At 43.0% G+C, this 22366-nt stretch overlaps 1 protein-coding gene across 1 annotated transcript in view; it reads right to left on the reverse strand.

The window, feature by feature from the left end:
* ADAMTS12 (ADAM metallopeptidase with thrombospondin type 1 motif 12) overlaps positions 1 to 22366 on the reverse strand; it is a 191484-nt gene that overhangs the window by 55398 nt on the left and 113720 nt on the right. The window contains exons 10-13 of the mRNA XM_082013366.1: positions 20743 to 20835; positions 20371 to 20516; positions 19357 to 19526; positions 11141 to 11274 (exon numbers count right to left, since the gene is read on the reverse strand). Coding sequence (XP_081869492.1) covers positions 11141 to 11274; positions 19357 to 19526; positions 20371 to 20516; positions 20743 to 20835 — 543 coding nt within the window. The remainder of the gene's footprint in view (positions 1 to 11140; positions 11275 to 19356; positions 19527 to 20370; positions 20517 to 20742; positions 20836 to 22366) is intronic.

Consider the following 22366-nt stretch of genomic DNA (forward strand, 5'->3'; position numbering starts at 1 on the left):
GACAGTACAGAGCCTCTACTGCAGTCAAACCCTCTGGCAAAGAGAAACTCTTCAGCAGGCATGAAGTTTTATACCCATGACAGCTGCTTCTCCAGCTTGCCAGCACAGGGTAATGGATCAAGGTAAAGTTCTGGTAAAGACTGATTTTCCAGTTCATGCTTGCTACAGGGAGCAAGTGAGAGGAAAATTTATTCATACTAAGTCAGGACAAAACTTATTCCTTGCCCAAACCAAAAATTCTGTCACTAAAGCCTTTAAACTTCAACAAAATCTTCATTTGTTTTTGGGATGTTTGTTGCCTCTCTTTAAAACATAGCAAGGTTGCAGAACACAACCTGATGTCCAACACCTAATGATTGTTAGTAGTATCCAAGATATCTGGATGTCTGTGATTTAGATGAATAGCCGTAAGTCTGGTGGTATGTAAAGACTTTCTCAGCTGATTTTCTCAAAATAAGCTTTCAGGTGTGATACGTGCCAACTTCACTAACATCTTCTTGATGCATGAAAATCTGTGTATCCCCTCTTTTGATTCTGATCTTATTTTACGTTCAGTATATCAGCTACTGTAATCTCCTGTAAGCTTCTGATAGGAAAATCCAGCTATTAGACTAATCTAGGTATAAAGGCTCCTGTATCCTCTAACATTTTCCTGTCATTTTCAACTCAAGAAACACGTGAACATTTCCTCTGTGTGCCAGTGATGTAATGAACAGCTAGACAAGCTGCAAAAATAGAAGCAAGGAAAGGCCTCAAGTTACAAATGGTGTTAAATTATGTCACTGGCATTTTTACAGAGGATCCGAAAAAGACTCATCCATCACCTAATGCCAACACTTAGCCAGCACCTTCTACACCTGCTCTGAAAAACAATGGTCATGCCAAAGGGTTTTGCAGCAGCCTCTGCTTCTCTGTTTTTTCAGCAAAGGCTATTTTCAAAAAAGGGAGGGTTTCGTAATGTCTTTCACACAGACACATCTCAGCACGAAGGACCACATTTATGAGGAGTACAGAATGTTACAGAGATAAGCACACATTAAGAAGGTGATTACATTTTTGTCTCCAAGCATGTAGTTATTCAACCAAGGATGGATTTAATGAAGTATTCAAAGTACACAGATGCCATTGCGATAAGTGTGGGATGTTTCTTTGTCTTGCCAAGAGTTCAGATCTGACTCCTTACCTGCTATTTACAGATGCACTGCAGTTTATATTTATATAATATAAACACTTCCTAAAAATTTAAAAGGTAGGTGTGTAGCTATTTTCTTATAGAGGTGCATTCTGCAGTACATTTGTTAAACTAACTACACACAGTTAGTAAAGTCACTGCTATCAGGTTTATTATTAGACCAGAGGAATAACCAGCCTCTCTGGGAAGTCCTAAAGGTTGAAGCTTATTTTCTGTTCCATGCATATATTAGTAAATAGAAAGTTGGGGAAAATCTGGAAGTGGAATCCTTGCACTTCACGTTCTGCTATTATAAAATATTATTAAGGAGTGTTTTGGAGCTTCTCTTTTGAACTTCTTAAAAAAAATGATTTGGCTTCAAATTGTATTATTTTTGCCCATTTAGCATTTCCTGATAGAAAATGAATGTTCTTGAAAAGGTTTCTGCTCATCTTTATTTACTGTCCATGCTTGTTTAAGTGACTGCACCCAGAAATAATTTATCTAGTTCAGGCTGCCAATTAGACATTTTGAAATGAACATCACTGCGCATATTCTCCTTATGAGTACTGTAGAGTGTAAAAAACCTCAAAAGCTGAACAAATTAGTCCTGAACTACTGCCCTGGCACTAGTAAATGAGTCCAGTAGCAGCACCACAGTATCATCACTTTCCTGCCTTTGGGGTGCCAACTAGTGAGCACTGCATGATCCATACTCTGTATCACCTCAGTCAGAATCAGCTCAGATGTCTCCTACTTGGTTACACATTTAGCAACACATCCATGGCATCAAAATATGCCGTCACTATGACATGGAGGGAATCCCCTTGTGCCTTCCAGTTATAACCACAGAAGCTTCTATTTTGTTTTTCCTCTGACATTTGAATCATAGTTTGTACCTGATCAGACATCACAGTCTTACCTATACATGTGGCAGGGTGCGGTGCAGGGCTCCCCAAGAACAGGGCACTACAGACAGCTGTGGCAGGGCAGGCAATTTACTGTGTCACAGTAAAGAAAGCCTTCATTTTACTCCCTAGCTTAGGGGTGCTGCTGCTGGTGCAATGACCTTCACATCTAGTAACAGGGCCTCATCTTAAAAGGCCATTAATGACCATCACAAAGTGTATTATTCTCACATGTCAGAATAAACAGCTCTAGCCGTCATTCATTCATTCATTCAAAGTACATTTATAGGAACGTTAATTTCCAGGCCATGTTTTAACTTCCCGCTCCAGTGAATATCACATTATTTTTGTCATGCATTAGATTCTTTTTTAGATGCTTCCTCCTCCCTTTGACTTGCTTTCGTCATGCTTCTGATTCTTCTAGTTGCGAAGCAGCCATATTTTCTAAAACTGCCTTAAATTTCTGCCAAATTGCCTATTAAAAAGGGATCTGGAGACTAAGTGCAGGTTATAAAGCAAGAAAAAAAATGAATCAAAAAATCAGAGCAATTAGGCTCTGATTCTTTCGCACACATACGTCCTTGTGCACCTCTGCCAGTGAAACAAGCTGTGCTACAGCGACCACTGAATCACAGAATCACAGAATCACAGAATCACTAGGTTGGAAAGGACCTTGAAGATCATCAAGTCCAACCATTAATCCAGCGCCACCATGTTCCCTAAACCATGTCCTGAAGTGCCACATCCACATGTTTTTTGAACACTTCCAGAGATGGCGACTCCACCACCTCCCTTGGGCAGCCTGTTCCAATGCCTGACCACCCTCTCAGTGAAAAAATTTTTCCTAATATCCAATCTAAACCTCCCCTGGCGCAACTTGAGGCCATCTCCTCTCGTCCTATCGCTGGTTACGTGGGAGAAGAGACCAACACCCTTGTCGCCACAACCCCCTTTCAGGTAGTTGTAGAGAGCGATAAGGTCTCCCCTCAGCCTCCTCTTCTCCAGACTAAACAACCCCAGTTCCCTCAGCCGCTCCGCATAAGACTTGTTCTCCAGCCCCCTCACCAGCTTCATTGCCCTTCTCTGGACACGCTCCAGCACCTCAACGTCCTTCTTGGAGTGAGGGGCCCAAAACTGAACACAGGATTCAAGGTGCGGCCTCACCAGTGCCGAGTACAGGGGCACAATCACTTCCCTACTCCTGCTGGCCACACTGTTCCTGATGCAGGCAAGGATGCTGTTGGCCTTCTTGGCTCATGTACAGCTGGCTGTCAACCAGCACCCCCAGGTCCCTTTCCGCCGGGCTGCTCTCTAGTCACTCCTCCCCAAGCCTGTAGCGTTGCATGGGGTTGTTGTGGCCAAAGTGCAGGACCCAGCACTTGGCCTTATTAAACCTCATACAGTTGGCCTCTGCCCATCGATCCAGCCTGTCCAGATCCCTCTGCAGAGCCCTCCTACCCTCCAGCAGATCAACACTCCCACTCAACTTGGTGTCATCTGCAAACTTACTGAGGGAGCATTCAATTCCCTCATCCAGATCATCAATAAAGATACTGAACAAGACCAGCCCCAGAACTGAGCCCTGGGGAACACCGCTTGTGACCAGCCACCAGCCGGATTTAACGCCATTCACCACAACTCTCTGGGCTCGGCCATCCAGCCAGTTTATCCAGGAGAATGCTGTGGGAGACGCTGTCAAAGGCTTTACTCAAGTCCAGATAGACAACGTCCACAGTCTTTCCCTCATCCACTAGGCGGGTCACCTGGTCATAGAAGGAGATCAGGTCGGTCAAGCAGGACCTGCCTTTCATGAACCTGTGCTGGCTGGGCCTGATCCCTTGGTTGTCCTGCACATGCCCTGTGAGCACTCTCAAGACCAACCGCTCCATAATCTTCCCTGGCATGGAGGTCAGGCTGACAGGCCTGTAGTTCCCAGGATCCTCCTTCCGGCCTTTCTTGTAGATGGGCGTCACATTGGCAAGCCTCCAGTCTTCAGGGACCTCCCCTGTTAACCACGACTGCTGATAAATGATGGAGAGTGGCTTGGCAAGCTCCTCCACCAGCTCTCTCAGTACTCTCGGGTGGATCCCATCAGGCCCCATAGACTTGTGGGTGTTCAGGTGGTTTAGCATGTCCTTGACTGCTTCCTCCTGGATGATGAGGAGTACATTGTGCTCTCCGTCCCCATCTTCCAGCTCAGGGGGCTGAATAACCTGTGGATACCTGGACTGGCTATTAATGACTGAGGCAAAGAGGGCATTAAGTACCTCAGCCTTGTCCTCGTCCTTGGAGACAATGTTCCCCACCATATCCAGTAGGGGATGGAGATCCTCCTTGCCTCTCTTTCTGTTGTTAATATATTTGTAAAAACATTTTTTATTATCCTTTACGACTGTAGCCAGACTGAGCTCTAGCTGGGCTTTTGCCTTTCTAATTTTGTCCCTGATTGACCTAACGAGATCCTTGTACTCTTCGTGAGTTGCCCGCCCCTTCTTCCAGAGGTGATAAACTCTCCTCTTTTCCCTGAGTCCCAGCAAAAGCTCCCTGTTCAGCCAGGCCGGTCGCCTTCCCTGCCAGCTCTTCTTACAGCACATGGGGACCGCCTGCTCCTGCGCCTTTAAGATTTCCTGCTTGAAGACTGTCCAACCTTCCTGGACCCCTTTGTCCTTCAGGACCGTCTCCCAAGGGACTCTCTCAACCAGTGACGTGAACAGGCCAAAGTCCGCCCTCCGGAAGTCCATGATAGCAGTTTTGCTGACCCCTCTCCTTACTTCACTCACAACTGAGAATTCTATCATGTCGTGGTCGCTAAGCCCAAGACGGCCTCCGACCACCACATCTCTCACCAGTCCTTCTCTGTCTGTAAACAGCAGGTCCAGTAAGGCACCTCCTCTGGTGGGCTCACTCACCAGCTGTGTCAGGAAGTTATCTCCCACACACTCCAGAAACTTCCCAGATTGTTTCCTCTCTGCCATGTTGTACTTCCAGCAGATGTCCGGTACATTAAAGTCCCCCACAAGAACAAGGGCCAGCGAATGTGAGACCTCCGCCAGTCGCTTATAGAATGTCTCATCTGTCTCTTTGTCCTGTTTGGGTGGTCTGTAACAGACTCCCAGCAGGATATCTGCCTCATTGGCCTTCCCCCTCATCCTTACCCATAAGCACTCGACTTGGTCTTCACAATCTTCGATTTCTATGCAATCAAAACACTCCCTAACATACAGAGCCACCCCACCGCCTCTCCTTCCCTGCCTATCTCTTTGGAAGAGCTTATAGCCATCCATTGCAGCACTCCTGTCATGAGAAGCATCCCACCATGTTTCTGTGATGGCAACTACATCATAGCTGTCCTGCTGCACAATGGCTTCCAGCTCCTCCTGTTTGGTGCCCATGCTGCGTGCATTGGTGTAGATGCACCTGAGCTGGGCTATCGATTTCAACTCTGGCACGTTGAACCTACCTCTAGGTTCAACTCTAGTGAGCCTGGTTTTATCCCCTCCCCCCTCCAAATCTAGTTTAAAGCCCTCTCAATGAGGCCTGCCAGCTCATGAGCAAGAATCTTTTTGCCCCTTGGTGTCAGTTGCACTCCATCAGCTGCGAGGAGGCCCGGTGCCGTGTAAACCGCCCCGTGGTCAAAAAACCCAAAATTCTGACGACGGCACCAGCCCCTGAGCCGTGTGTTGATCAGATGTGCTTTCCTGTTCCTTTCAGTGTTCTTCCCCGTCACTGAAGGGATTGACGAAAACACTACCTGTGCTCCCGCTCCATCGACCAGTCGCCCCAGTGCTCTCAAGTCCTTTTTGACTGCCTTTGGGCTTCTTAGCGCAACCTCGTCGTTGCCAACCTGCATGACCAACAGTGGGTAGTAATCAGTGGGCCGAACCAGACCAGGGAGTTTCCTGGTGACGTCTCTCACCCAGGCCCCAGGGAGGCAGCAGATTTCCCTGTGAGTTGGGTCTGGTCTACATATTGGGCCCTCTGTACCTCTCAGAAGGGAGTCGCCTATGACAATCACCCTCCTTTTTTTCTTAACAGAGGACGTCTTGATACGTGGGGCTGGTTGACTCACCCTAGGCACCCCCTTGGATGGACCTTCGTCAGGGTCCTCATGTTCCTGCCCCTCACATTCCAGAGCCCCATACCTGTTGTGTAAGGGCAGCTGGGACGGTGAGTGAGGCCCGGAGGGAATTCGCCGACCTCTCCAAGGAGGGACCTGCTTCCATTTCCCTTCATCCCTTAGGTCCTCTCCTTCTGCCCGGCAGCAAGAGGACAGGGGATCCCTTGCTGCTTGTGGAGCCTCCACCAGCTGCCCCTGCTTCAGGGATGGCCGGGTGCGGCTCCACCTACTCTCTCCCTCTCACACTCCCTAATGCTCCTCAGCCTCTCCACTTCCTCTTTCAGCTCTGCCACCAGGCTGAGCAGGTCGCTGACCTGGTCGCACCGCACGCAGGTGGTGTCCCCCTCGGTCTCTGGTACAACCGACAGGCTCAGGCACTCTCTGCAGCCGGATACTTGGACAGCCGCGTGCCTGAGCGGGAGCTCCGTCTGTGTCGCCACATTCTTTCTGGCCCCGGTTTTCAGCCGAGTGGCGACCATGGCTGCGCCTCCTCTGGGAGGACGATGGCCACTTGTACTGTACCCCGCCCGCACGCCTTCCCTGCACGCCCTGCCCGCGCGAACTGACGCGCAAACCGACGCGCTACGCCCTCCTGACACGCCACGCCCTGTTCGCCGCGCTCCGGGTCGCTCGCGCTCCCAGGGGCTGCTCTTGTAGGCGAGGGGCTTTGGCCGCCACCGCCCTGGGCCCCGCCCACGCTGAGTCAGAGCCGCCGCCCAGAGCTGTGGCTGTACATGCCACAGCATGTACAGTGCAAACTAGCATCCCTCCACACAGCCCTTTGCCATTGCCCCATTCGTCAAGAGCCTTTTTGATGCACCTGAGACGAGCTTTATTTCTGCTCCCAGCACACAGTGCGGAGGCAGAAATAATGACCTGAATTGCCTGGCTGCATCACAGGAAGGAGGAACAATTTCTTTCCTGCTGCTCAGCGAGTGAAGGGAAAACAGCAAGGGAAAACAGCCAGAGATATTACCCTTTTGCCACTTCCAGTGGGAGAGGCTTCCATGTCAGACTGGCGGCAGGGGGGCATATACAACAAGTCCTTGCTGTCACTGAAGGGTTCAGCCTGGATGTGCTGCCTGAATGTCAAAGTTACGTGGATGCTACATTGTGCTTCTAAGCTCTTCCTTCCGTTTGCATCCCCCACTGGTCTCCAAATGAAGAAACCATGTTCATGTTATGTTGGCCATGACATTGCCTTGAATGGGAGAAATGTGTCACGATGTGCCTACTTCTCTTCTAATTTGTCTAGATGAGTCTGAATCAACGTCCTGTCAGGCTAGCAGTGGGAGGAGGAGATTGAACCATAGTGAGAGGTAGTAAAGCTACTACAAAAAATCTGAGACACGTAATCTGCTTTTCAGCAAAAGGAAAAAACACTTTCCTCCCTAGTACTACACAGCTATGCAATTCTCCAATACAATGTTAGTCTCTCAACATAACAATTGTGAATTACCTGTGAACAGCTCACAGATTTGCATGACTGAAGGTTGTGCATTTAAGCCTATTAAAATTCTATGTGAGGAGATGAATGCTTATTAAAAACAGAACAGATGCCAGGTCCTCCACCCTGTGTCTGCAGGCTCTCAGTGCATACACCACGTAAGCCTTCACCTTTAGATGATGCCATAGCTTGTGTTTGACCAAACTCCTTAGTCATGTACCTACAGCTGCTCAGCAAACACACTCTGGTGGCAGTATCTTTGCTTATTAACACTGGGGTGTTAATAAGTGTGACTGCTCTAGTAAGAAGTAAGAGTGCACTTGTGACGTATAATTTAAAACACAGGAAGACAGGGTATGTGCTTTAAAGGTCTTCTAAATAAGGGGAAAAGGATGAGTGTGGAGGAATATGGTTAAATAGCAAACTAGTCATGGTATATCTTGATGATTTTAGATTAAATTACTGACAGATCTTGTCTTGTCTTGTCCTCCACTCAAAGCTGTCTATAAGTTGGACATCATGACAGTGGGGGTCTAAGAAAGTACTTGAAGGAAGGCCAGGCTAGGTGCACATACAATAAAAGCATTAAGGGGATCACATCTCTCATCTCCTAATTAGTACCACCTGGAACAAAACATGGTTGCAAATATAGGCAGGTAGCTTTGAGATCCTCCTTTGCCGCCACTGGTTCCAGCAATGAGTGATTTAACAGCATTACATGTGTTCAGGAAACTCCTCTTCCGTGTACAGACAAAGCTGAGAGAGGACCCAGCTATTTTATATGCCAGGTCCTGAAATGAGTTAAGAATTCTAGCTTGTTTTTTTATTGATGAGGCAAGTTCTAAAGGAATACCATACCAACACTGCACTGGTCAGGCTTCCTTCTACACTGAGTCATAGGCAGCACTTCTAAAAAATTAGGACCCATATATTAGACAAATTGTAAGGGCCAAGTGAATCAGTGCTACTGTCTGTCTGTACTTCCCACTTAAAGATGCACATGATGGCTTTGCCAAGGTGACTAGGAAAGCAGCCAGTTACCTCAGGTAGCTAAAATGGGGCATCTCAATCCACATATAGCCATCAAGGTAAGACCAATTTCTCTGACTGGTCTGAACAAAATCATGGCAAACTGCAAAATTAGATTGAAATCAGCTGACTTTAAGAGATTAAACTCCTGATTGAATCTGAGTCTGTCTATCTTGTTTTGACATATCCACCAGGAAAACTCTGAAACCAGTTGTTAAAAAATAGCTACTCTGCACACCAAAGACATGTGAGCAATATTGACAGTGGATCTAATATATAAGATCTCACCATTTTAATTTTTTGGCTCAATTTCAGACCTAAGTGAAGTGTTATTTTAGCACTCAGAACAAATGTGAAGTGCTTTTGTGAGATACAGTAATGAAAACCAGAACAGGGCTTTAACAGACATTGCCACTAATGCTTGTGAACTCCTTTTTCACATCATTACCAACATGTTGCTATTGGACTGTAAGAATGATGTACCAGACTAATTATATTAAATGCATTTCCAGATTTATTCACCATGATCTGTGATGTATGTATTGTGTTTAACTACCTGGACTAAAATACTAGTGAATTATACAGAGATACTTGTAAAAGCTTCTTCTCAAGTGTTACGTTGTGTACCTATGTCAGATAAAAGCACACTGTCTTTCAAAAATGTGAACTATCTGGGTTGCCTATTCACCATTTGGTCTCACTTGTGGCAGCTGCATGATTATATTCACTCTGTGATTCTGACTGCACTTAAATCTGTTTGTCAGAAGATGTGAAGCAGTAGTCAACATGTGAAATGCTGACAAAACCGTATTTATGATAGCATCAGTACCTTGGAAGAAATTTTTCAGAAAGGCTTTGAGTCCCCAAACCATTAATGCTAAGGTATATCTAGTATCTACAAACTGCAATTAGAATTGGCTTTCCTTTCACCCCTGATGACTTGAGTTTTGCTATTTTTAAAATAGGTATACATTTGAACTGCCACAGGGAAGGTTCAGTACCGAAAGCATATGGAAACTAAAATGAACCGTAGTGATCCCAGTCCATTTGGGCTGCAAAGCTGAAAAGGAAAGCATAGCATCAAAGGCAGCCTTCTGAGTTTAGCACTTGACCTCTTCTGAGGGAAGGTCAAAAGCACTGGTACGGTATGCAACATTTACTACACACTTCAATATGCTAAAGATGTGTTTCCTGCTGGCTTGAACTGCTCAGGGCCAGGTCAGGTCTTCCACCATCACAGTTAAAAGGCTTATCCTGGCTCTCAGCAATGTCAAGCAGAATCTTTTCACTGTGAATTTGAGCAGGATCTCGTAACTCCCTTTCACAAATGTGTATTCTTCAAGAAAAGCTTAAAACAAATCTTTTACGGCTGCTCTCTGAGGCACTGAACTTCCACTAAAATAGAAAGTCTTCAAAAAGACTTCAAAGACTGGTATATCACCAATCTCCTATTAAAAAAAGTGGACTTTCCATTACTAGAAGTCTTTAAGAAAAGAATCCGAAAAATCATAAAGAAGGAACATGATTCTCTAGAGGGATGAACAGATGACTTCTTGAAGTCCCTTCTAGCTACATTCTTCTATGATTCAATGGCTTAAGACATACAATCCCAAGCTCCCTACAATTAGCTAATGTAGTTTCCACAAGACACCAAGTCCTGCTTTTGTTTCCAAGGATGTTAAGAGCAAAGAAAAGTATCTGGCCTCAAGGGGAAACAAGATGCAAATCCCCACTTTCAAGAACTACTCTGTAGTTGTAATACATCCCCTACAAGTAAAGTACTCAGTTTACTTATGAGAAATTCACTAAAAGCAATGCTCTGACTGTGGGTATTACAGCATTTACAGAACACACCTTCAAATGCCACAAACACACACATCATCCTGGAAACCTATTATCAACATACAGAATACGCAGAACCTTATATTTGTTCTGTAATAAACAGAACATTATTGAACCATATACTCTGTGTTTGCCCGTTATCTCACTGTACAGTGTTATTACAATTTACTGTTGTAAACTGAAATAATTTTTACTGTCTTCAAATGAAAACATCTGATTCTACGACAAGTCAGTTCAGAACTGCTACATAATGTGTAATGTTAAAACTGCATTTTCATAATAAAACCACAGAGAGTGGTGATACCAGTTACAACTCTAAACCCGTAATTCATTGTGAAAACATCTCACCATAAAAAAACAGATTTTTTAAATTGATGTTTTAAAATAACAGAAGAAGAAGAAGAGAGGCATTCAAAGGTACCAAAAAGTAATTAGCACTCAGTCTAATAGATTAATTAAAAAGAAAACTTGGAAAAGTTGTTTCTATGAACTTGTTTCCAAGATCACTAAAAATGTGATAAAATAGAGTACCTGGCCTCAATCCTCAAAAAAAATTTGTTAAACTTTTTCCCACAACTTTATAACATAAAATTGTAGAGAAAGAAACATGCAAACATACCCAATACCTTACACATGCCATTAATACAGATATCTCGGCTGTGCCTTCCTTCAAAGCAAGGAGTACCATCAGTGACTGCATCAAGCATCTTCTCTGAAAAATGGCCGTCTATTGGGCGACAGTGGAGCTCACAGGGGTTTGCTGAAAGGAAAACAAAGATACTTGCTCAGAAAATACTTCAGCGGGACATTGAACTGCAATGGACAGGGAATCACAGTATGTCTTTATTGCACCATCCACTCATTTTCCCTGGCATTTGACAGAAATGGCCTAATTAGAAGCAGTGAGCAGAGCCAGGGTTGTATTTTTAACAGGGTAACACAGGCTCGATAAATGCCAACTGTGGACTTCTAGTAAGAAGAAGGAGGCTGGTGCCCTCGCTCTCCATCAGTAGTATGTTAAGAGCCAGCAGGCTGGCTCAAGCCGTGATGAGGCCATCAGCTGTGATGGAGAAAGGGCCAGGAAACCAGCAAAACCAACTGCCATTAGTGAGGGGAAAGGAGGAATCTGAGGGTGAGATTGCCAAGGACACTGACAAGCAACAGTTTTCCACCAGCTGATGGCCGAGTGATTTTGGAGATAAACTATAACTGCTCATCGCTGCTGCCAGACTCTCTCAGACAGCAGTGAAATGGTTGCTTCAGATGTTCTGCATGTCAGTAGAGTGTCACATCACTGCTTGTTTTCAGCTATCTGCTGGCACTTAATAAATTATTTAAAACACTGGACTTTGTTCTTGCTTGGCAATTTACGAAATGGGGATTAATACTGGTGGGTCTGACAGACTCAGGTTGTTCTTGGATAGATATGCACGGAAGCCACAGGGAAGAGAAAAGAGACAGCAAAAGCAATCTGTGAGTGTCTGAAACAAGATTTTCTGCAATGGACCAGCCTTAGTCTATCCCATCCATGGAGTAAGAAGAGCCAAACACACACCTGCCCTTGAAATTTTGAAATGCAGGCTTCAGAGTTGAAGGACACAAGTTTGATAAGCTGTATACATGGAAGATGAGTAAGAATTGAAAGCAAGGTCAAAGCAAAGATAGATATAATCCCTACCCTTATATCATGCCCTGGAAACCCTCCAGCACAGCCAGAGTTACCTAACTGAAAAAAAATCATCCACTGTCACACCAACAGCAACAAAGGAACTGTCTTCTGGTTTTGGTCCCTAACAAGACCCCAGTCCAGAGCAATTTGTTCATGCTCAGGGTAACTGTACATCTGCTACCTCCTGAATAATGAATTTCTTTCTCCCTCTTTCTCCCCTTCCTCCTTTGTTGACCTCATTTGTGTCATACTAAGAACTGTGTTCAAAATTTGAGGAATTTCTAGTAACAAGAGAAATTCAGATTTTTGGTAATGCAAAGAACTAAATAATTTCCTGCAAAAGGGTTTATCCTTTTGAAGGGGGAAATTCACCCTCATTGCTTGGGTTTGGACACCACCAGCATATGCACAGCACCACACAGTGCACAAAAGTGACAGCAGCTCCTAAAGTGCTTGCAGCTCAAGGACTGAACCCTACACAGCCTGAGCTTTAAAACTATTAATCTCATTCACGTAGACAGGATCTCTGCAGAACTGGGATTTGAAAAATAAAAAAAGCAACATTAAAAGAAATCCAAAACCTTAATGAGGAGTTTTGGGTTTTCTCTCTTGTCAGTAGAGTTAAAAGGGCATTTTAGGACTGACAATAATGTCGTGATTGTGGCTCCCCAAAGAAAGATGCCTCTGTAAAGGGCAATAGAGGGATTAGAGGCAGAGGACACACATGGACCAAGGTTACGAAATTGGTGGAATTCAAGATGATGTGAGTCATGTTCAAGAATATTGACAGAGATGGACCTACAAAAGAGTCTCAGGCAAGAACATAAAGTTTGTAATCCTTAGCAGCCCTCAGCCTCTCTGTGAAAACTGCCAGCAATAACATCCATCAGTTGTTCTGATAAGAGCTGTCATGATAAGCAATGCAAGTGATTTTACTTTTATCTGAAGAAATCTTTTCCTGGCCATGTGGCTAATTTGATTACTTCAGTGCTCTAAACTGTCTTTCATCGTGCTTACCTTCTCAATGTACCATTTTTTAAACACAAAGCACAATATCCTAGAATTACAGCTAGTCTGTTACCTGCTCAGAATTGATACTGACAGACACGGCCTTTGCATAAAGTCATTTCAGGTTTTACACTGTTTGTATTAAAATATGTAAGGCAGTAGTTTGGTACCTGTACCTCCTCCCTAGCTATGTGCTGACGTAACAAGCAAGATGGTATCCAGTTTCATTTCAGAAATCACTGAGCAAGGAAAAGCAAGCAGTGCTGACTGCTGACACACTCCTGTCATAACTATGATGCTCTAAGTATATAACTCAGAAAAAGGAAAGCAAGATACCTCCTTTACTAAACAAAACAAAAAAAAAGTTAAAGTAAGTAACAAGCAAACTTTCAGCCTTGAAAAGGTTCACAGTTCAAAGAAAGGCTTTCTAGGCACAAAAGCTTTCCTGATTTTCCTAATGGTAGTAACTGATCTAAAATTAGATCCTACCTGTACCCACAAATTTTGTATTGCTTTTCTTCCTATCAGTTTTCTACTGAGCCCCACTGGAAATGAGAGGATATTGCTACCTCCCCACAAACTCAATCCTATCCAATATTTATACTCCTGCCATCATTCTTTGAGTTATTTTGCTACTTCATCTGCATAGAAGGCAGATTAGGGCACCACTGAGGAAACTATCCTAGCACTGTATTAACCATTCATCTTCTAAAATTATTTACTTATCTATCATTATAATTTTTTTACAGCTTAGCTCAGGGACCTGACAAAAGATCAGGGCTCCATTATTCTAGGACTGTAAATAAACTGTACCAGAATCAGCCACTGTCCTCAAAAAGTCTAACATTTTAAACACAAAACAGATGCACATGCAGAAAGTACTTTTATCTCCTATTTTCAAATAGAGAACTGACACACAAAGAAAATAAATTTCCTGAAATGATGGAAGAACTTCAAAGCAAAGACTGGCATTGAATTCAGATTTTCTAAATCTTGTTTCAGTCCTGAAAATCTAAAAAGACTAAACTGAGATCAGTATGAGCACTGGGGCTGCTCAGAAGGAACTAATTAAATCAGCTGGTTTAGTTTCAGTTACTTCAGCAAATTTGACTAATTCATGATGAGGCTTTAACAAAAAGGCTATCATCTGAATAACTTTTGGGCCAAAATATACATAAATTCTGATCATGTGGCTAAGGAAGAAATTCTTCACTATGAGGGTTTTGAAGCACTGGCCCAGGTTGCCCAGAGAGGTGGTAGACACCCCATCCCTGGAAACATTCCAGGTCAGGTTGGACGGGGCTCTGAGCATCCTGATCTAGTTAAAGCTGTCCCTGCTCATTGCAGGCGGGTTGGACGAGATGGCCTTTAAGGGTCCTTCCAACCCAAACTATGCTATGATTCCATGATTCTATGATTCTTGCAATCCAGCATATGCACAAAATACTAGATCCAATCTGTGAACACTCAGCAATTACCATGTTCACACAATTCTTGTTCAGAAAAAGCACACCAAACACCCATTTAAACAGACCTGATTTCTGCTTCGGTAAAGCCTACAGCATTTTACCTATCCTTCCCTCCAAAGTAGGATCAAAGCCACTGGGACTACTCCTGCTTAGATTGTATTTATATCTACAATGATAATATTCATTCCTCAAAACTATAGGTAACCTGCTCTAACGTTTAATGACCCATTAGGCAATAAAGATTTCTTAATGTGTAACCTAAGGCAATAAAGACTTCTTGATGTATAACTTAAAGTTCCCTTGTGCTGTTTTGTCCGTTTCTGCTTGTCCTACTTTTCAGGGCCAGGAAGAACTGCTGGATTCATCCCTCTCTAGAGACTCCTGTACTGCTTTAGTAAAGGTGATGGGAAGTTGCAGTATGACATACAGTGATCTCAACACTGCTCAGATCTCAACAGGTTCTTCCAGACCTGAGCACAACACTGCATGCAGCCATGCAATCTTGCTAGCCTGTATCTCTACTAGGTCAGCAATATGCATGCTATATATCCTTAGAAACTCTTCAAGTAGGTGGCATCTAACTCACTCATCTTCTCTTTTCTAGAGCAAAACTTGCTTTTCTCAACCTTTCCCATAAACTATGTTTTTCAAATCATTTGACTTCCATGTTGCTCTCCTGTAAACCTTTTCCGGTTTGGCTGCATCCTTCTGGTGGTGCATTGGTCCTAGCTAGACATAAGATTTTAGGTGAGGTGCCATCAACACTCAGCAGCCTAGAAAAATTACATCCTGTTTTTTACGCACAGTGCCAATGTCCTGCACCAAGATTATGTCGTTGATTTGAAGATTTGAATAGGGACAAGATCAGTCCTCTAATACATAGAAGAAACCCAGATGTAATAGATTTCCAAGTCACAGAGCTCCTGTAAGAGCCCAGTGACATTTTTGTAATCAGATGGACTGAGGAAGTAAGCCAGCAAAGCTGAGTAAAAATCCTAAAATTCAGGCATGTGATTTTTTTCCCCCTCTATATATTATGATAGAGTTCAGATTCACCAAGTGTAAACAGAACAACATGAAGCTAGCTAGATACGAACATATTGCCTTCATAATTTAAATTTGTTTCTCTCACAGTTGACTCCCATGAGTTCACATGCTGGAAGGATCCAGCTTAACCTGACTGAAAAGGATATGATTAATGTGTCTACCAGCAGAAGATAGGACTTCAGTATTTTTTCCTACTTCACAAGGAAGAAAAGAAGTGATCTCTTCTCTAAAAATACTCACTTCTGTGGGAACTCAGAATTGGATAAAGAAATCCAAAGCAAAGAAAATTAAAGACAATTACCAAACAGAGACAAAACAGGGAAAAAAATCTAAGGTAAAGCTAATTTATCATTTTAACCAACTTTGGAACTCCAAAAGAATCTTTAATTTCAAAACAGAGGCAACAGAAACATTATCCCATGCTGTTAGCTCAGTCTCTGCGACCATATCAGTACAGATCTTACTTGATACACAGACATATTTTGGAAGAAATATGAAATTTAAAACACTTTAACAACATAACCCCTATCTGCCAGTACATGAGATGATCCTGGCACTGATTTGAGAAAAGAAAGGTATTTATGTGATTCACTGTAGGACTCATACTTACTACATGGAAGTTAAGCCCTGAGAAGCTATCAGATTTATATAAATGCAATTTGTCAAAAGGTATGAAATAAATAAATGTGGGGTCAGCCTGATGGCAAGAGAAGTAGATTAGCACCGAAGTCTGATTGAAGTGTCAAAGTAGGGGCCTTGGTCATGAGAACAATTCAGAAAATACCCTGGTCAGAGCTGCTGGATGCTTTAGCCACCCTTGAACCTACAAGTCCCCTTCATGTTGAGACACCCAGGGATACTCAGGTGCTCCAGCTTGAGCTCATGGGGACATTCTGAGCTCTGGAGAAAATCCACAATCATAGAACTATGCAAGTTCCCCAACAGGCCCAAACTCATTTAAAACAGAAGGGAAAAATTTCATTTGGAACCTTAAATACGGTTAGCCTAGGTAACAGTGAGATTCATTGCTTTTCTGCCAAGTTGCTTGTTAAAGCTGCTTGTTGCATCTCACCTTATATTAAATCATAAGCTATTAAAAAAAGAGTCTTTGTCCTCTTGTGAAGGTACAATTTACATAACTGGAAAGAACATTATGACAATGTTTATGTGACATTCATTAGAACTGGCTTATGTAAGTTATGAAATTAAGGCCAGGAGAGAGAATTGCGACCATCTAGATAATTTACTATTTTTCTAGTAGGATGAGGGAACACAGAATGTCTGAAGTGTCACAAAATGTCTAGCTCAGGGTTTCATCTCCTCAAATAGACTCTTCCACACAAAAACTGTTACATGCACTTGGGGTTTAGGAAGGCTTCACGGCATTTTCTTTTCCCTTTATATCCCATGTGCAGCATGAGAGGATTTAAAATGCCTGATAATAAAAAACAAACCAAAACCTTCTAGGCAGCAAGTTAAAGTAGTAACAGAGTGTTGTGAAAAGTCTTTGAAACTGAATTGCACCAGTTAAGGGGAAAAGTAAAGGAAGCTGGTGTATACTGACAGAGGTTGGTACATATATATGGTGGACATGGTGATTAAGTCTCCAGAGCCCTGAAACATCAGCTCATTTGTATGGGGTTTACAAGAGGCTGATCGTTTGCTTTTGTTTAAGTTTTGGTTTGTTTAGGACAAACAATTGCAAGAAAGGCTCAGACTGCTCCATCTCACAGAAAGCATGCTGTTTCATGAGTCTGTTTGAAGTTATTTTGCCCAGGGTACCTGCAGCAACCAACGGAAGATGAAATAAAATTTGAAACTGAGATGGGAAGAAAACTCTCATGTGTTTCAATGCAGTGTGTAATGCTGTCTGGACAAAACCGGAACCAGTGCGCCCATGACAGCCACCCACCTTCAATCATAAAATGATCGATGAAATGATTGAAAAAATGATAAAAAATCATCAATCATCTGATATTAGTCAGACGAAGGATCAGCACAGGATTTGGCCAAGTCCTTGCCTAGACGAGTGTTCCCAGGAGAGCCTCCCTATCTGAGGAAGCCAGGATTTTTATAAGTTAGAGTTTAGCAGTAAGAAGACACTTCAAATGCTGTTAAGGAAATGTAAAAATGAAGTTGCAGTAAGTTACAGACCTCACAGATCACAGGGGAGAGATGTAACTCTAGACTGAAATTCTGGCTGCTGAGGAAACAGGTGAAAACAGTGAAAAAGCTTTTTAAGCCACAGAAAAAATATTTGCTTAGTATTTGAAGGATTTTGCAAAAGGTCAATGAAACCCAGGATGTTCTAGATGAAGTCTATCAGGCCAAAACAACCCAGCATTTTAAAGATAAGTGGTTTCTCTGTAAAGCTCCAATCAGCTCTATTTGAAATATGGCATGGGCATACCTTAGGTCTGCTTTCCAGTGTGCAGGAAGCATTTGATTAATGATTCTCAATGCCCTTTGAAAGCAGATCTTCTGCAACAAATACACAGGCAGAACTGCAAGTTATGTAGCACTGCCCTAGAGAGGACATGGACAGAACCAAGGCCGGACACTGCAGTGGTACATGTGAGTAACAGAGAGGACTGGAATCCTAATTTCAGTGACAGGTGCCTGCAGAAAACTGTTTATGAGTTTGGCTTTGGACTAAGCTTTAGGCTGTTAGCATTTACCATGGTTTGTTTTGTTGTGAGTCCTTCTGAAAAAATCTTTTTCTATCAAACATATTTTCTTTCATCAGCAATTTTCCTGGAAGTCTGTATGCTCTAGGTTCATCTTCAATGGTGTATTTGTTAGATGAAATTGAAACAGTAGCTGAAATTTAAGAAATCTATTCAGAAGTGCCAATAACTGTGAAAATGCAATGAACATGCTGAAAAATGCTACCGGCAAACAAAATTTGAAGTTGAAACTTGAGCTGCACATGCCTAACTGGTTTATTTTTTCATAAAATCAATTATAGGGCTAGCTTCTACTGGATAATCTACTCCTTACATTTATGCATACGCCAAGAATGAAACTGCATGGTAATAACTATTACCCCTGTATTTATTAACTCGCTGTTACAAAGCAAGTTATAAGGCAGAGACGTCAATTTTGTCTCTACAGTACAGGGCAGCACAATACTGAACCTGTTGAGGTATTCCTTCCTCAGTGTGGTGCCAGGTACACTTACCATGCAGATCTGAGTTTGGAAGTAGTAAAGCCACATTTGTGCAGCAGAAGAGCTCTGCTTACTGGGTGCAGTGATGCCTGCAGGTCCAAACATGCAACTCTGCACTACACTATTGTACTTCTTGTTCTGCAGTTGACACTAGAAAAGATTGTTTAAGTATATCCTGAACAATGAGTATAGATGTGACTTCAACAGCTTTTCTTAGTGCAGTATCTTAACAGGGTCTGGGCTAGTTACACTCAGAGCCATTATCACTAGAGCTTTGCAAAAACTTCTATGCGTAGAGAAGAACCTCTGCCTTTGTGCATTCACAAAAGGCACACCTGCGTATGGAGGCAAACAAGATTTTTCTCTCTAATTAATGAAAAGACACATTAATTCAGTTACTTCTTGCCCTCACAGAGGCTTCTCATAGGTCTGTAAATTTTACTTTCTATACAAGATATAAAACACTTCGTAGCTTCATACCTGTGTTATGAACAGGAACCCAGTGGTAGAATTCATTCTGGTAAGGAACTGTATCAAATTCACTGCACTGCATCTGGCGGAAGGTTGGCAATCCTTTGCGACAGGGGCTAATGTTACACATGCGATAGCGTTTCCTTTCTCCAGTGCAGTAGTCTCCTCCAAACTGTGGTCTAGAAGCAGAACATTGAGACTGAGATGTGAGATTCTGGCTAAAAAGTAGTTTTAAAAGGGCAATGTCTTTCCAGTTCCAATGGGGTAACAAGGTGAATCTGAATCCTTGACCGGGTAGAAATACCGTTCACATGTTCAAGTACCCAAACGTGCCAGTATGGAGCACACAGATCAAGATGAACCCTGTATCCCAAAGAAATGCTTTGTACATTACCCAGATGAACTCACAACAAACTACCTTATGAAATGAAGTCACACAAAGTACCCTATTTTCCAGAATGTTTGACAGTTCTTCCAGAAAAGCCAAGTGATTTCTGCTGTTAAGCACTCTCTTAGTGATTTCTGAAAATGAGATATAGGGTCTTAATGAACTCAGGTATATATTAGAAAATTCTGCCTTTCATGTTCTGTACCTATCAACTCATGTGTCTGAAGCTCAAACAAAGCTGATGACTACAACAAAACATGAAAGGTGAGTCCTTGATTTGCCTCAGGAACAGATTGCTAGCTATTGTTGTCACCCAGTGTTTGAGGACATTTATTTATTCACGGCAGTATTATTAAAGCAACATTTCTATTATTTCTGCAAAGCCTCAATGCTAAATAACAGGATTTTTTTCATTTTGCTCCATGGAGGGTAAGGATTAAAGAGAAAGATCACAACTGTAAAAGGTGAGTCAACTGAATTTCACACAGCTACGCTTAACTGGGAACGAGAGGTGTTCAGTGTCCATCTTGCTGTGGCACCTGCTGGTAGCAGTCTCATACAAAAGAGTTTCCAACATCATGGGTACCTCAAAGATCATGAATAAAAGGTATGAAAAAATTGTGCACTCAGCTTACTCTGGGTTATCACATGGTCTCTCTGCGCTCTGAACTCCTGCCCCACATGTCCTTGTACAATGGGACCAGGATGACCAAATGCCCCATCCGCCATGGATTGCTTCAGGAGTCTTGCCTACTGTAATGCACTCACCAGAGAAGCACCACTGAAGAGAGAAGAGAAAGGACAAACAGCTTAAGATCATTGTTGCAGGAAAATGCTATTGTGAATTGTTATTTCAGTCCCTGAAGGTCAAAAACTTAAGTGGAAATTTAAATGGAGATGTCACAAGATGCCCCTCCTTCACACTAAACAATGGCAGAGATACTCATGGTTCTTCCGTCGCCCTTTTGCAGGCAGCGCAGCTTGCAGGCAGCATGGCTCACAGTCACCTTGTTTTCTCCGCACCGAGTTCCATCCGCAGCTGCATCCAGTTTGGAGCGGCAGGAGCCTTTCACCAAGCACCAGAGTGTTTGGCAAAGATTCTAGAAAAGAAAGAAAACTCCAGAGTCTGAAGCAGACCTGAACTGCTATAGCCAAGATTGTCAGAACTCTTCCATGGTTTTGTACATCTATTTATGAGGTCTTATACTGGCTGTATTTCCAGAGGCAGATGTTCAGTGTTCTCCACAAGTTGGGACCCACCAAGGGTCCAGTTTTAGATACTCCTCATTAGTGTACAAGGAGATACTATTTGACAAATACAAAACAGTGAATACTTTCTATCAGGTGAATTACCTGAACTATGTGAGTTTAAATATTCTCCTCATTAGCTGCTCAGTTCCCAGCTACACACAGGGCACTCTGTTTATAGCAAAGGTGAACAGAGTTCTTATTATTTTAATTTGATGAGTAGTAATGAATACAATGTTCAGTTTTGCATTATTGTCTGCCTGGAAACATACAGTGAAATCAAAGAAGGTCAGAGAAGACAGCCAGGTAAGTAAAAACAATATAATGTCTCCAAGTACAACAGCCAGGTTAATATCCATGGAGGTCCTAAAACTGGATGAGGAAAAAGAAATCAAAACACAGGTCTCTTAAAACATCAACCAAGCAGACAGCAAGGGAATGATCTAAAAGAAGCAGTCCAGGATAGCTGGCAGAGAAAAAAGCCTCATGGGCTAGGTAGAGTTAAGGGATCTTTTTAGTGAATGCTTGCGTATTAAGTTACTCAGAAACTGGTGCCAGTTTAATGCAGTACATTGCCAGTAAAGCACAGCATTTCAGCTGCCACTCCATAGGCAGTGGTCAACTCCACAGAAGGGACAGAAACTCCCGAGAGTCAAGAAAGCTAGCAGGGCAAAAAATATTACAGCTACCTTATAACAAGTCTTATTCACTCATTCAGAACTGTTCTCTAGAGAGCAAGGACAGAGACTGAGGGCTATTCCCCCCTCCTCATGCACACTAGCTTCAATTTTGGTTGGCAGGCAGGAGCCCTGCATGTTTGGGAACTCCTGAATGAGCAGGACTTTGTGTGGAAGACCACTTCCAAGTTGGAGAAACCAGGGATTGTCAGAGAGACTGTGCACTCCCAACTGGAACAGCAGAAGCAAAAGCCCAGGGGCTCTGGGCCTTTCCTTCGCTGAGGTTGTTTAAACTGCAGAGCTCAGCACTGGGAGAGGGAACAGAGCTACCAGTGAAGCAGGGACAGCTGTAAATGTCATCAGAGAAAAGAGCTGGTAGGAAGGATCCCACTAGCAGCTCCCACTGGGATTCTCAGAGCAAGCAACATGCCAGATTTGGGAGCCAGCATAGAAACTGGGCACTTGCAAAAATCCAGCCCCAGTGAGCTAGCAGACACATTTGGCCAAGTGTGAAATGCAAAACATGGCTGCTGGTTTCTGACTTGCTTATATTCAAAATAGCTAAGCTTGGGCACTGTCTGTTATGCCTTTTATTTACTTTCTGCATGGTTGTGTTCACCTCGGTTTTCATCTAGAACACTGCAAGGAAAGCTGATATTACAGAACATCTCAAGACACTCCAAATCTCCAGTTGGAATACAATGTC

Source organism: Phaethon aethereus (assembly GCF_964289735.1).
Source record: "Phaethon aethereus genome assembly, chromosome: Z".
Classification (NCBI taxonomy): domain Eukaryota; kingdom Metazoa; phylum Chordata; class Aves; order Phaethontiformes; family Phaethontidae; genus Phaethon; species Phaethon aethereus.